The sequence below is a fragment of the Solanum stenotomum genome, chromosome 5 (genome assembly GCF_019186545.1).
Source record: "Solanum stenotomum isolate F172 chromosome 5, ASM1918654v1, whole genome shotgun sequence".
Lineage (NCBI taxonomy): Eukaryota > Viridiplantae > Streptophyta > Magnoliopsida > Solanales > Solanaceae > Solanum > Solanum stenotomum.
In genome coordinates, this window is record NC_064286.1 from 59,323,615 (window position 1) to 59,338,333 (window position 14,719).

A 14,719-nucleotide genomic window follows, 5' to 3' on the forward strand; every position below is an offset into this window, starting at 1 on the left:
TCAATAGTCCACTCAAATTTAGATAAAATGAACCGATTATATTTTCATGAGCTAATTTTATTACGTTAATTATACGGTCCATTATTCAGACTTTATATTCATTTGGGGTGGTGGGGCTCCATTTAAGATAATTGAAATGAGCCTAATTTTATACGTGATTTTACTAAGTCGGCAAATTGACGTATTGTTAAGTGTATACAACAAATTCTAACCTTAAAGAGATGCCATTCAAGTTGAAGTTGATCAAATATATATTTTATTTATTTATTCTATTTTTTTACTTAAATTACAAATTATAGAAGAACGTAATAGATATCACAATTTCAAAAATTAAAGTAGAGAAACATGTATTACACGGATAAAGAAGGACCATTGCCCCTTAATTTACCCTTCACATCTCTACTCCTCTCAACACTTAATTACTATGCGCGAAAATCTAAGTAACAAGTTATTTTAATAGATCTTCCTCTAAAAAATTGAATTAGTATCACGTATTAAATAAATCATAAATTATAAAAAAAATATAGTAGGCACCGCAGTTCCAACAAGTAGAATAGGGATAGAAGAATTTAGTAGGCATTGCAATTTCAAAAAGTAGAGTTGGGAAACATGTATTACACAAATAACGAAGGACCATTGCCCCTTAAGTCACCCTTCACATCCTCACTCCCTTTAACACTTAATTACGATGCATAAAAATTCAAGTAGCAACCTATTTTAATAGGTCTTTCTCTAAAAAAAAATTGAATTAATATCACGTCTCAGATAAATCATAAATTATAAAAGAAGGTAACTGACATTGCAATTCTAAAAAGTAGAGTAGAGGAACATGTATTACATTACACATGTAAAGAAGGACCAAGGACCATTGCCCCTTAATTCACCCTTCACATCCCCACTGCCCTCCATACTTAATTACAATGCGCGAAAGTCCAAGTACCAAACTACTTTAATAGACCTTCCTCTTAAAAATATTGAATTTCACGTGTCAAATAAATCATAAATTATATATAGAAGAATGTAATGTAGTAGGCATCACAATTCCAAAAAGTAGAGTAGAGGAATATGTATTACATTACACAAATAAATTAAAGAAGGACCATTGCCCCTTAATTCACCCTTCATAACCCCACTCCCCTCAATACGTAATTACGATGCATGAAAGTTTAAGTAGCAAGCTACTTTAATGGACCTTCCTCTAAAAAAAATTGAATTTCATGTGTCAAATAAATCATAAATTATAGAAGAATGCAACATAGTAGGCATCGCAATTCCAAGAAGTAGAGTAGAAGAACATGTATTACACACATAAAGAAGGACCATTGCCCCTTAATTCACCCTTCACATCCCCACTCCCCTCAATATGTAATTACTACGCGCGAAAGTCCAAGTAACAATCTACTTTAATGGACCTTCCTCTAAACAAAATGAATTACACGTGTCAAATAAATCATAAATTATAAAAAAAATAGTAGGCGTCGTAATTCCAAGAAGTAGTGTAGAGTAACAGTATTAACCACATAAAGAAGGACCATTGCCCCTTAATTCATCTTTCACATCCCCACTGCCCTCAATACTTAATTACAATGCACGAAACTTCAAGTAGCAAACTAGAGTACTTTAATAGGTCTTCATATGAAAAAATTGAATTAATATCATGCAAGCTATTAATTTACATATCAGATAAATAATAAATTACAAGCTAAATTAATATATACATTGTCCATTCTAAGAACTTCGTTGAATTTTTTATTTACTTTATAAAAAAAAATTAAATTTGCCTTGAGGTGACAAAGGAAATTGATAGTCCCCTATCAAGTATATTAATTATCAAAAGGTGAATATATGAAGAAGGGGATGTATAACCTAACCTCCAAACATGGAAGAGAGTTGACCAAAGAACTTTATTGAATTATTAGAGGGAACATGTATCACACATAGAAAAAGACCTTACCCCACCCCACTCCAACCCCAAAAAAAGAAAATTAAACCACAAATATCCAAATGTGCCATTTATCATCCTATAAATATGAACATTAGCTTTCCCTAGTCCAAAACAAATTCAATACCAACTTCTCCAATGGCCCCAANCCCAAAAAAAGAAAATTAAACCACAAATATCCAAATGTGCCATTTATCATCCTATAAATATGAACCTTAGCTTTCCCTAGTCCTAAACAAATTCAATACCAACTTCTCCAATGGCCCCAACTTGCAACAAAAACCAAATGCATAGCCAAAATGGTAACCAATTTCCACAAGAAGTAGTAGTTGTTGTGGTTCCATTTCCAGCACAAGGCCACTTAAACCAACTTCTTCATTTTTCTCGTCTAATTTCATCGTACAATATACCAGTTCATTATATTACCACCACAACTCATACTCGTCAGGTCAATTTTCGAGCTCATGGTTTTAAATCAACAGACAATATTCATTTTCACGAATTTCCAACCCCTATTTTCAACTCTCCTACACCTACTAACAACCCGAATCCATCACTCAAATTCCCTTCACATCTTCAACCTTCCTCTCAAATTTCCACAAACCTAAGAAACCCCGTTGCAAAGATTTTACATTCTCTCTCACATAAAACTCAAAGAATTGTTATCATCCACGATTCCTTAATGGGATCCGTTGTTCAAGATTATCGCAATATTCCAAATGCAGAAGCCTACACTTTCCATAGTGTTTCGGCTTTCACAATATTTTTGTACGTGTGGGAAAGTATGGGGAGGTCTTCTTCTATCGACGTTGATATGATAAAAGACCTCCCATCGAATGATGGTTGCTTCACCCCCGAATTTACTAAATTTGTTCGATCCGAACATGAGTATAGTAAGTTTAATTCGGGCAAGATTTATAACACGTCAAGAGTCATAGAAGGTCCTTTTCTTGATTTACTATCAAAGGAACAAATCAATAAAGGCAAAAAACAGTGGGCTTTAGGCCCATTTAACCCTATTACAATCTCAGGGTCCACCCAACAAAGACATTATTCATTAATTTGGCTAGACAAACAAGTACCTAAGTCAGTAATTTTTGTGTCATTTGGAACCACAACTTCATTTTCTTATGAACAAATCAAGGAAATTGCAATAGGGTTGGAACAAAGTCAACAAAAATTCATTTGGGTATTGAGAGACGCGGATAAAGAGAATGTTTTCTCACAAGATTTCACTAAAAAGATCGAACTGCCAAAAGGGTTTGAGGACAGAGTGAAAGAAAGAGGGATAGTGGTAAGAGATTGGGCCCCACAACTAGAAATCTTGGCCCATAACTCGACTGGTGGATTTTTGAGTCACTGTGGTTGGAATTCATGCATGGAGAGTATTTCAATGGGAGTTCCTTTAGTCGCATGGCCAATGCATTCGGATCAACCTAGGAACACGGTCTTGATAACGAAAATACTAGAAGTCGGGTTGGTCGTTAAGGATTGGGCTCAACGAGACGAGTTGGTAACGTTCGATAGAATCGAAAAGGTTGTGAGGATTTTAATGGCATCAAAAGAAGGAGAAGAAATGAGGAAAAGGGCAAAAGAGTTGAGTTTTGGTGTGAAGAATGCTGTGGGAGAAAATGGTGTCACAAAAAATGAATTTGATGCTTTCATTGCTCATATTACTAGAGCAATTTGATATCGTCCGACATATTTTTATGATCAATAATATATGCAGTATATTTTATAAGTTCATATTTGTTAAGGTAATCAATAAATTATTATGTTACTATATCTAGTGCCATGCAATGTAATTTTTAAATTTATATCAAGTATTTTTATTTTGCTTATTACTTTTTAAAATATATACGCATGTATACATAGTATAATATTGTCGTTTCAATCTTGTTTGTCTTAATTTGATTAGGCATGAAGTGTAAGAAAATAAAGAACGTTTTTGAATGCTGTGATATTAAACATATAATATATCGAAATATCTTTTAATTTTGTTATCTTAATTAAATATGCTACATGGAATGTTTAGATTAAAGAGTTATCAAATAATTGAAAAAGAGACGATCAGACTAAAAAAAGTAAGACTAATAATTGAAACGATAAAATATTTTGATGAAGTAATATCTCGTGATATGTCACGGGCTTCAATACACAATAAGCATGTTTGCATGTGATGAGATCCAAACTAAACGGATCATTTGTCAGTGGGTTAACTCTAATTTATTGTTAATAATGTAATTAATTAATGCCAACAATATTTTAAATTTTTTATTAGATAAATAATGAGAATTTTTTTTTTGTTTGCTTTCATTGATTTGAAATTTTAGATCCTTAAAATAATCTCGAATAAGCAATTTTAAAATATAATAATGCTAACTTTAGAACTTTAATTTCTAAATTTTAATCTAATGCATAGATGTTTTTGTTAAACATATTTGTGAGTAGATATTCAAACTATATAGAGATAAAAAGATTTCTTTTATGAAACACATGGGCAACTTGATTTGATGGTTTATCTCCCGCTTCCGTGGTAGGAGGCTAGGCCGTCTTAACTACGAGACCAATAAAGCTAGGATTGTTCATGATTATGGTTAAAAAAAAAAGATTGAATTGCAATTCGAATCAAGCCGATTAAAAATATCGATATTTTGTTTGATTTGATTAGGTTTGATTTTGAATTTTGAAAATCGATGCTATTTGGTTTGGTTTTGATTTTACTACAAAAACAACTGCAAAAATAATCAAACCGAACATATAGATTAGATGTATAAATTTGTAATTATTTATATATTATTCATAAATAAAATATAAAAATTTTGTTAAATTTTAAGTAACTTAAGTTTTTAACTTTACTATTTTCTCAAGCACAACACTTAAATTTTAGCCCAACAATTACAATCTTAAGTCCAAGTCCATCAAAATTTATTACTTTAATCTTTACCTACCATACCTTTCATAAGATAGTCACATTTTTCCTTAATTGAATCACTTTGTTCGTGTAATGATAACTCTAGTATTGCTTGATTGAACCAACAATAGTTTTTTCTGTGGATTGTTCATGTACTAGCTGGTGTTTGTGTCTATCAAGATACGTATGTCCTTAAAAAATATTATTTTCAAATCGAATAAATTAGAAAAACTGAACCAAATCGAATCAAACCATCAATAACCAAACCGACAGTTTATTTTTTTCGTTTGATTTGGTTTTATTTTAGAAATTTAAAAAACCCACTAGATTGATTTGATTTTGATTTTAACCAATAATTGATCTAAACCAAACCACAGACACCCTTAATTAAAGCCATAGCTTGGGGCCCATATTTTTGAGGCCCCCAATTAATAGAAAAAATTATATGTACTTTTATTTATTTTTTTTTTTAAAAAAAACATGTAAGAAGTATAAAAAAAAACAAAATGACCGTTGAAATGGAACATTTTTTGGAAATAATTTCCTTAAGTGAAAATTATGTTTCCTCATTTATCTCTTAAAAATTTGACCCAATATTATTATTTACCTTATACTTATCTTTTTTATTCTCTATTTTATTATTTTTATTCTCAATATTAAACTCTCTCCTACAATTTTTTTTTTATTTACTGTTGCTTGCAAGTTTTAAAAGAACAAAATTTCCTTTTGGATGTCTTCTTCAAAATCTCGAGAAGTGCAACAAACAATCATTATATTAAAGGAACGCAACACTATTTTGATATTGTTATATCAACTTATCAATTTGTGACCCATATTTTTATTACTCTAACTTTATTTTATAATTTTTCTTTAAAATTTGTATTGTTGATATTCTTAGCTCATAAGTATATATATATTCTTGTTTTAGTTATTATTAAAATTTATTCAATTTAAATATGTCAACTAGAAAATATGATTCCGATTTTACAAAAAGGGAGAAAAAGAGAAAACTTGAAGAATTAAATATATTAAATTTTTCAAAAGTAAAATTAATAAATTCTTATCTAAGATCAACAATGTCTCAAGAGAGATTGAATGAATTAGTTATATTGTCAATNATAGTCCCGGGATTAAATTATAGTACCGCTTATTTTGTTGTTTGGTTGGCAAGTTCGGGATAACTTATCCCGGGATTAATAATTAGTACCGGGATAAGTTATCCCTCTCTTTGGGTGGTATAGTAATCCCGGGATAACTTATCCCGGGATAAAATAGGTAAATGACAAAAATGTCTCTTTCAACCCTTTTGTTATATCACTTTTTACATTAATGAAGGGCATTTTTGTAAACAAATAAATTGTTCTTAAAATTTATTATTTTGAATACAACAAACCAAACACTCAATAAAAAATAATCCCAACATAACTTATCCCAACATAACTTATCCCATCATAACTCATTTTCAAACCAAACGACCCCTTAAAGTTTAGCCCAACAATTACAATCCTAAGTCCAAGTCCATCAAAATTTATTACTTTAATCTTTACCTACCATATCTTTCATAAGAAAGTCACATTTTTCTTAATTGAATCACTTTGTTTGTGTAATGATAACTCTAGTATTGCTGATTGAACCAACAATAGATTTTCTGTGGATTGTTCATGTACTAGCTGGTGTTTGTCTTTCAAGATACGTATGTCCTTAAAAGATTATTACTTTCAAATCGAAAAAATCAGAAAAACTGAACCAAATCGAATCAAACCATCAATAACCAAACTGACAATTTATTTTTTTCGTTTGGTTTGGTTTGATTTTAGAAATTTAAATAACCCACTAGATTAATTTGGTTTTAATTTTAACCAATAACCAATCTAAACCGAACCACAAACACCCCTAATTAAAGTCATAGCTTGGGGGCCACATTTTTGGGTTGCCCCAATTATTAGAAAAAATTATATGTACTTTAATTTATTTATTTTTTAAAAAAAACATGTAAGAAGTATAAAAAAAAAAAAATGACAGTTAGTTTTCCCACTTTTCCAAGGGAATGGAACATCTTTTGGAAATAATTTCCTTACGTGAAAATTGTGTTTCCTCATTTATCTCTTAAAAAAAAAATTTGACCCTATATTATTATTTATTTTATACTTATCTTTTTTATTGTTTATTTTATTATTTTTATTCTCAATATTAGTCTCTCTTCTACAATTTTTTTTTTTATTTATGGTTGCTTGCAAGTTTTAAAAGAACAAAATTTGCTTTTGAGTGTCTTCTTCAAAATCTTGAGAAGTGCAACAAACAATCATTATATTGAAGAAACGCAATACTATTTCGATATTGTTATATCAAATTATCAATTTGTGACCCATGTTTTTATTATTCTAACTTTATTTTCTAATTTTTCTTTAAAATTTGTTATTGTTGATATTCTTAGCTCATATATATATATTCTTGTTTTAGTTATTATTAAAATTTATTCACTTTAAATATGTTAACTAGAAAATATGATTCCGATTTTACAAAAAGGGAGAAAAAGAGAAAACTTGAAGAATTATATATATTAAATTTTTCAAAAGTAAAATTAATAAATTCTTATCTAAGATCAACAATGTCTCAAGAGAGATTGAATGAATTAGTTATATTATCAATTGAAAATGAATACTAAAACAAATCGACTATAAAACAATGATTAATGACTTCGCATCTAAAAAAGGTTAGAAAAGTAGATTTTAAATATAAGTATATATTACGATTTTTTAATATTTTAAGACTAACTTTTTAGAATTTAAATTTTTAGCTTAGAGGACAAAAATGTTTCATGTGATTAGACCCCTACCTTGTAAAAGCCAAAAGACAACAAAGGCTGTTTTAAAAAGGTTTTTTTATACACTTAACTAAATTTGGCTTTGACACCTAAATATAGAATTCTTAAATTTCTAAAGATGTATGGTTTCTAATAATACACTTTCCAAATTTAGCTTTGATACTTAAAATAAGTTTTTATTAGGGATGATAAAATTAACTCATAAAAATATGATTCGTTAATTAGTTTAAGCTTGAGCTTAGTTCATTTTATTAGATATTACATAACTTATACTAGTGAATACGGTAAAAGTTTTCTTATTTCTTGCCTTGCAAAATTAGGTCATAATTAAGAATACTTTAGCTCATTAATTTTTATTAAATGAGAAGGGAGGCAAGAATTAAAAATTATCTCAAAACAAGGCAATCCGTGCAAAAACTTGAATAACTTTTAGACGGGTCCATCCAAATATTACTTGAGGGCACAATGACTAAATAATGAATTTCATCCATGTCCCAACTCAATTCGTCCAATTTTTACATAAATTTTTATTTTTTGTTTATTTCTTATAATTTTATTTAATTACTTTTTTCTTTATTGTAATTATATATAATATATCAAATGAGAAAAGTCTCTTAAAAATTTTGATCACATTTCTCATGAAATAAGTTGAAAATACGTATTGTAGTCTAAATCAGTCTAAAATGGACAAGTTAAAATGAGCAGAGTTAATATGTCTGAACTTGATTAGATTGACAAATCATATTTTAATAAGTTAATTTTATCATTTTAAAACATTAAATTTCTTTTTTTTTTTAAAAGTCAAAATAGATTATTCCATGCACACTAAATTAGTGAACAAGAGAGAAAGCTTAGAAAGTAGCAAAGCATCTATGAAACTTGACTTCATGTTTTTAACATTTTCTTAAATTTTGTATTCTTTTTTTCTTTGTTTTTGGTTAAAGTAGTTACGTATTCGATTATAATTAAGTTCAATGAGTCCCTCGTGTAAATTAAATTCCATATTTAAATACTATTCTTTGGTTCATGAATGGAATTTTGAGGATATGAATCTAGTCAAGCATAAATAGTTATGTTGATGCGATATAATTAAGAGTTAATGGCGAAAAAAATATTTGAATTGTTATTTTTATGCGAGTTTCACGCTAGTTTATTTTCTATATATTAAAATATATTTAGTTGAGTACGTAGATTGTGATAGTTCAGTTAACTAGAAAAACATATCAATTGTGCTAGTCCATTATCTATGTATTAAAATATATTTAGTTGAGTACATAGATTGATATTTACTCAAATTCAAGAACTACAATACACCAGAAATAAAGAAAAAATAACTACAATACAAACTTCACTTTCAAATTGTTTGACAAAAAATTTGCCTGTCAATTCAAATTTGTACAGCTAATGAAGACTACAACTATGTTGATTGCCTTTTCATACCATGGCCATCACCAAATTTTTTTTCATATGGTGTCTGAAGTCTGCATTGAAGCCTCAATTAAATTTGGATCGCACACTACAGGACCCGAGTGACACTCTCAACAAGATTTTCTCCATACTTAAGACTCGAACCCGAGATCTTTGATTAAGGATGGAACAATTCCACCACTGCACGACAACCCATGTTAGCTGCCGTCACCAATTAATGATCATGGACTTGTTTATGTTAGAGGTCTCATCTTAGATTCATATGTGGTTTATAGTTGTACATCAATCTATCTGGTTTTGGCCCTACACAGCTATGACCCGTTTATTTCCTAATGATGGTGACGACTAATCAGTTTGCATGTATCCCAATTATTTCACTAGAAACCTACATAACTATACCCTACATAAAGACGGCTTTCGTGGAAAGAAGTTGAAACAAAATACTTTAAGAGAGTAAAAAATTTAAATGTGTCTCACACAACTAACATCACATAGTAAACATTTTCACCATGTAAACACCAATCAATTGGAACATCACTAACAATACAANTCCTAATGATGGTGACGATAAATCAATTTGCATGCATCCCAATTATTTCACTAGATACTTGCATAACTATACCCTACATAAAGACGCCTTTCGTGGAAAGAAGTTGAAACAAAACATTTTAAAAGAGTAAAAAATTTAAATGTGTCTTACACAACTAACATCACATAGTAAAAATTTCACCATGTAAACACCAATCAATTGGAACATCGTAACAATATAAGTTTCAGAAGTTGACAAAGTGGATGGAAAGCTGATAAAGTTGTGAACAGACTGATGCAAAAGAGCTAAAAATGATAGAGCAGTCCAGCAGCCAAGGGATAAAAGTGTTTCTGGGGCTCTGACAAAGAGTAAAATACTGTTATACCTCATCTTAACAGATAGATTAGTTTAAAGTAAATTTCACCATTGTAACACATACATTAACACTGAAGGCAAAGAAGACGAGACATGTTATCTGCTGTTTCATTAATAATGTGTTGTGATTACACAACGATTAAACATCAATCCACAAACTGAAAATTCATAATTGTACCATAGTTCTTCACAGGGCATGCCAAGATTTGTATCTGTTGCTCGAAAGGATCATGGAAGGATAGGGAGCTCAACTTTGTTGAATGAGAAAAAGCTCAAACGTCCATGCTCAACAAGACAGAATTTCAACGGAATACCATGCGAATGTCTCTCAAGATCTTCAATTTCTTCTTTGGAAGGTGGATACTCACTGCATAAGAAAATACATCACTCATAAAATAAAGCTACTTTGACAGTTAATGTAGATCAACGAAGTCGGATAAAGGAATTGAGGGAATCAGACAGAGCACGAGTGAGGGATTAAGTGGAAAATATTAAAGAAACTACCTTTTTTCCAGAATACCATCCAATCTGACAATCATGTTACTCTTAAACATTCAGCAATGTTCACCCATAGAATTGCTAAGCTAGTTATTTCAAGTTCCTATGATCAGCTAAATAATACTAGGAGGTGATTCAGAAAATTTTAGTAGGCACCTTAATATAAAGAACGCATTAATAAGGGTATCGTACCTAGCAAGACAAAGTACAAAACAGGGATCACCAGGAGCAGACTTTCTGAATCTGCTATTGGGAGGGTAAACGTCAAAGGCCAGTCTCAATCCACCAATCTGCATATTATTAATCATTTCAGAGATGAGAATACTGTTTCTTGATTCTTCATCTTCACTTTGAGCAGGCTCCGGCGTGTCTTGATTAACAACACAATTTACTTTTGACCTTCTTACTGACCAAGGAATCCCATGACGCCCAACTATATAACCAAGAGATTTCAAGTGCTTATATGCTTCATAATATTCCAAGGAACATCCACTTTTTCCTTCTGCAACCTTGTTGTATACATGTTCCAGAGAAAGGGGCGTGTCATCTTTACTGAGGAGATGTAGAGCCCCAATTTCGGTAAGATATCTACACAAAGAAATCAGTATAATTCTTTAAACACTGGAAATTGCAGAAGGTAAATCTCAAATGATACATAAATTTTTCATATCAATTCCTAATACAAATAGATGTGTCAGATGGAAAAACTTACCTTTAAATACTTGTTATCTATCTCTTTATATAATTTATCCATTTGGTTTTATATTGCTTCTCTAACCAGACTAATTTTAAACGTGTCGAAGCAGTAGACAAGTATGCAACTAAAGTTCCCAAGCATAACCCTCAGAGGGGTAACGAGACTATCACTAGGAGTATCAGAAATCTATACCAAAATCAGCCCTCAGAATCATCGATGAGAAGAAAGTCACCAGAAAAGTATGCCAATTTATTAACTGAACTATACAATGTTCACCTTTTTGCAACCAGAAAAACAAGAGAAATAATACCTCTTTCGAAATCTTGTTAAGATACCCAAGAAAAAGTATTTTCACTTTTTCTTGGCCAAACAGATCTGAAATTTGACTTCTGACTAAATATACTAAAAATACCCCAGTTCTTATTTTCTCATGGCTTATTCTCAAATTATGCATGTACTCAAAGTCAGTAGTATTTAACTCTTCAACTACAGCAGAGAACCAAAAGAGAATTTTCATCACCTACAAAATCTCTTCGATGAAGCAATATATCTTGCCATAACGAACTATCCCAGTAGTTGTCCACAATCCACCCTTCCTCTCCACGACCTCAGCCATTCCTAATGGATCAAGCCACCGTGATCTTGAGATATCTTTCCTGAAGAAAAAGATTACTGCCTATTCACATTTGCCTATTCACATTTCTATATGTGTTTCAAAATTATTTTTAATAATTTATCTATATCATGAAATGAAACCTGAACTGCAACTTGGGTATATCAGTGGATGCATATGCACAACAATGGTCATCATCATCAGGATCCTCTCCGTAGCCTTCAGAATCACTAGTTCCTTCTGAAAAACTTGCCCACTTATCAGCTTCCATAGCTGGAATAAATAGCAAATTTCCATAAAAGTTAAAAATTTAGCACAGATTACAACCATCTTAGCAAGTAGAGACAAATCAAATATAATGAAATCAAATCCCAATAATAACAATAAGCAACAAATGTATATTCATTGGAAAATTCAAAAGTTCACTTAGAATCAAATAATTTCTGAAAATACCAAATAACATAACAACATTGACAACAACACTGGCCATACCAAATAACAAACATAACAATCATTGACATCAACAACACCAAAACAACAATAAATAATAATCAACAAAATCAACAATGAATAAAATTAATTAACAGACAAAAGCGTAGACAAAAATATGTACTAAAAAGCAAAAAATGAAAGAAGGGTCACTGGGGAAAGCTTTTTCTGACCAGATTCAGCCTATTTCGGTGTGAAAATGGTGGTTGCTGGCTGTACTCATTTGGACAGAGTTCCGGTGGTTGTTTCCGACCTGGTTCGAGCTGCTGGTTGCAGCGGTGGTGAAGGGTGGTCGTTGTGAGTTGATGGGTTTGGAGATTTGTGGGTCTGGCGGCTGTTCGGTGGGTTTAGGGACTGTTTAGTCGCGTTTTTTAGGCTGGTTTGTGGTGGTTTAGGGTTGGCTTGTCGGAAAAGAGGTGGGGTTTCAACGATGGGGGATCTGGTTATTTTTCTCCAGCAAGGCAAGACGCCTGCAAACAATCAAAATAAAGGGGAATAAGGGGAGATGGTCACTGGTTTAGAGCTGCTGGTCTGAAGTTTGGATGGGAAATCGGGAATGGTGGCGTGATTTAAACTATTGAATAAATAAAACTTAAAAGTTACGAATTTTAAAAATGTTAGGCCAAAATTGGGTATCAACAAGTTCAATTCATTACAATGTGAAAAACTCCACCAATCTCATGAGTAACCAAGTAAAAATTGTACCCAAAATGTGGCGCAGCTCATGATTGAGCATATTCTCAAAACAATTAAAAAAGTTGATGTATTTACTTTAGCAATAGATTGCGAAATTCAAAATGAAATATGCATTTAAATTTCTTTTAATCAAAATAAAGAACAGATAAGAATATAACACAAATACTAACTAAACTAATCATAAGAAGAAGCAATCTGCTGAGATAGTGAGAGCTGAGAAGGTTACCTAATTCTGTCATTTCTTAGATATCATTTCGGGTGTGTTTGATACGAAGAAATATGTGATTTTCCTACTTATTGCAATAGGATCAAATAGGACATGTTCTTGAACCAAGGCATTAGGGGATTAATTTGTGCATAAAGATAGGCATAACCTATTCATCGTGCTTAGCCAAATATTGCATGAAATTGTCAGTGTATTCTTTTTGTTTCTCATCTCAGAGATATACTGGGCTTAGAATAAACTGAGTAGGCGAGTAGAAATTGAAAATTTTCGGAGAGTATCGCTATTCTTGCAAGGTTAATAACCCGGATAAATTAATTAGTCAAAGTAACTGAAGAATCCAACTGGATTGGTAGATTCTCCAAGACACTAGAATATTTTCTCCAAATTCGTGCTCAAATCAGCTACATTGGAAATAACTAACACTTCTGTTTTTTTTTATGACCATGGTGTGTCAACTAACTTTCTTGCACCTCGACTAATTTCACAAGATAACTGCCACCTCCCACCAGCAATAGGTACAAGGTAACTCTATCCTTGGTATAGATGAGAAGAATCACCTAGTGTTTTTTATCTCAAACCTGATACCTCATCGTTCTCGACCACTTCATTGACCCCTTGGCCACACCCCAGGGGTGCAAATAACTAACATGTTTGAGCACGACTAATTGAGCACTATAGCTTTATTTGCGAGTGTGTGTTTGCCACATTACTATCCAAGCACTCTTAACTCCCTATTTTCAAATCAGCGTACTTAGTAGCCTAATTCCTCCTAGATAGCCCACAATTAAGTCCTTAGAGTGTCCCCCTAACTTTCGGCAAACAGTCGAACACTTGATGGGCATAAATTAACAAATGCAATTTCCCCTAAAGGCTAAAAGGCAGTAAAGTTTTCACCTTTTCCCCAAATCTGTGAGAATAACAGTTCATAATCCAAATAGCAATCATCAATAACAAAACTAAACTACAGAACAAATTTTTACACCAGTGAAACTACAATTATGCACTCAATTCACAGTGGCCGGCGAGGGATAATCAAGGAAAAGTGAACTGAGAGAAAAGAGATGAGCCGGCGAGAGAGACAATTCAAGATGTTACCTGGTAGTTTGCCGGCGCCGGCGCCGGTCAGTGTCAGGTGAGCTTTTTAGCTTTTGTTTGTAAAAGGTAAAAACTAGAGGGAGTGAAACAACAAATAAGTTAAGAAAAATTATTAACTACATCTAAAAAATAAAATCAAAATACAAATGAAATAAAATAAGAATAAAAATTTGCCTTTCGAAAAGCGCCTCAATTATAATCTTGACATAAATTGAAGCTAATTTCACCTTTAGGGATGAAAATTTACTTTACTTTTCTTTTCGATTCATCTGAAAAAGAAAAATCTTAATTTCATTTTTCTACATAACATGTTTAACATGAAAAAATTAAAAATATTTGATATATTCAATGTAGCTTGAGCTAAAAGTCTTGTTTTTTTCAACTTAATTTTTG

General features: G+C 31.4%; 2 protein-coding genes across 2 annotated transcripts; one reads left to right on the forward strand and one right to left on the reverse strand.

Annotated features, from left to right (window-relative positions):
- Positions 1 to 2,180: 2,180 nt before the first annotated feature.
- Positions 2,181 to 3,720, forward strand: LOC125864198 (zeatin O-glucosyltransferase-like; the record flags this gene model as incomplete). The annotated part of the gene is made up of 1 exon (XM_049544111.1): positions 2,181 to 3,720. A coding segment is annotated over one exon (1,452 nt), but the record flags the coding sequence as incomplete, so codon positions are not given.
- Positions 3,721 to 9,878: 6,158 nt separating this feature from the next.
- On the reverse strand, positions 9,879 to 14,435 carry LOC125866363 (uncharacterized). The gene is made up of 5 exons (XM_049546721.1): positions 14,327 to 14,435; positions 11,964 to 12,093; positions 11,732 to 11,863; positions 10,703 to 11,098; positions 9,879 to 10,379 (listed from the first exon to the last, which is right to left on the reverse strand). Exons 2-5 carry the CDS (start codon positions 12,089 to 12,091, stop codon positions 10,241 to 10,243), a joined length of 795 nt encoding a protein of 264 aa, XP_049402678.1. The 5' UTR covers positions 12,092 to 12,093; positions 14,327 to 14,435; the 3' UTR covers positions 9,879 to 10,240.
- Positions 14,436 to 14,719: the final 284 nt, after the last annotated feature.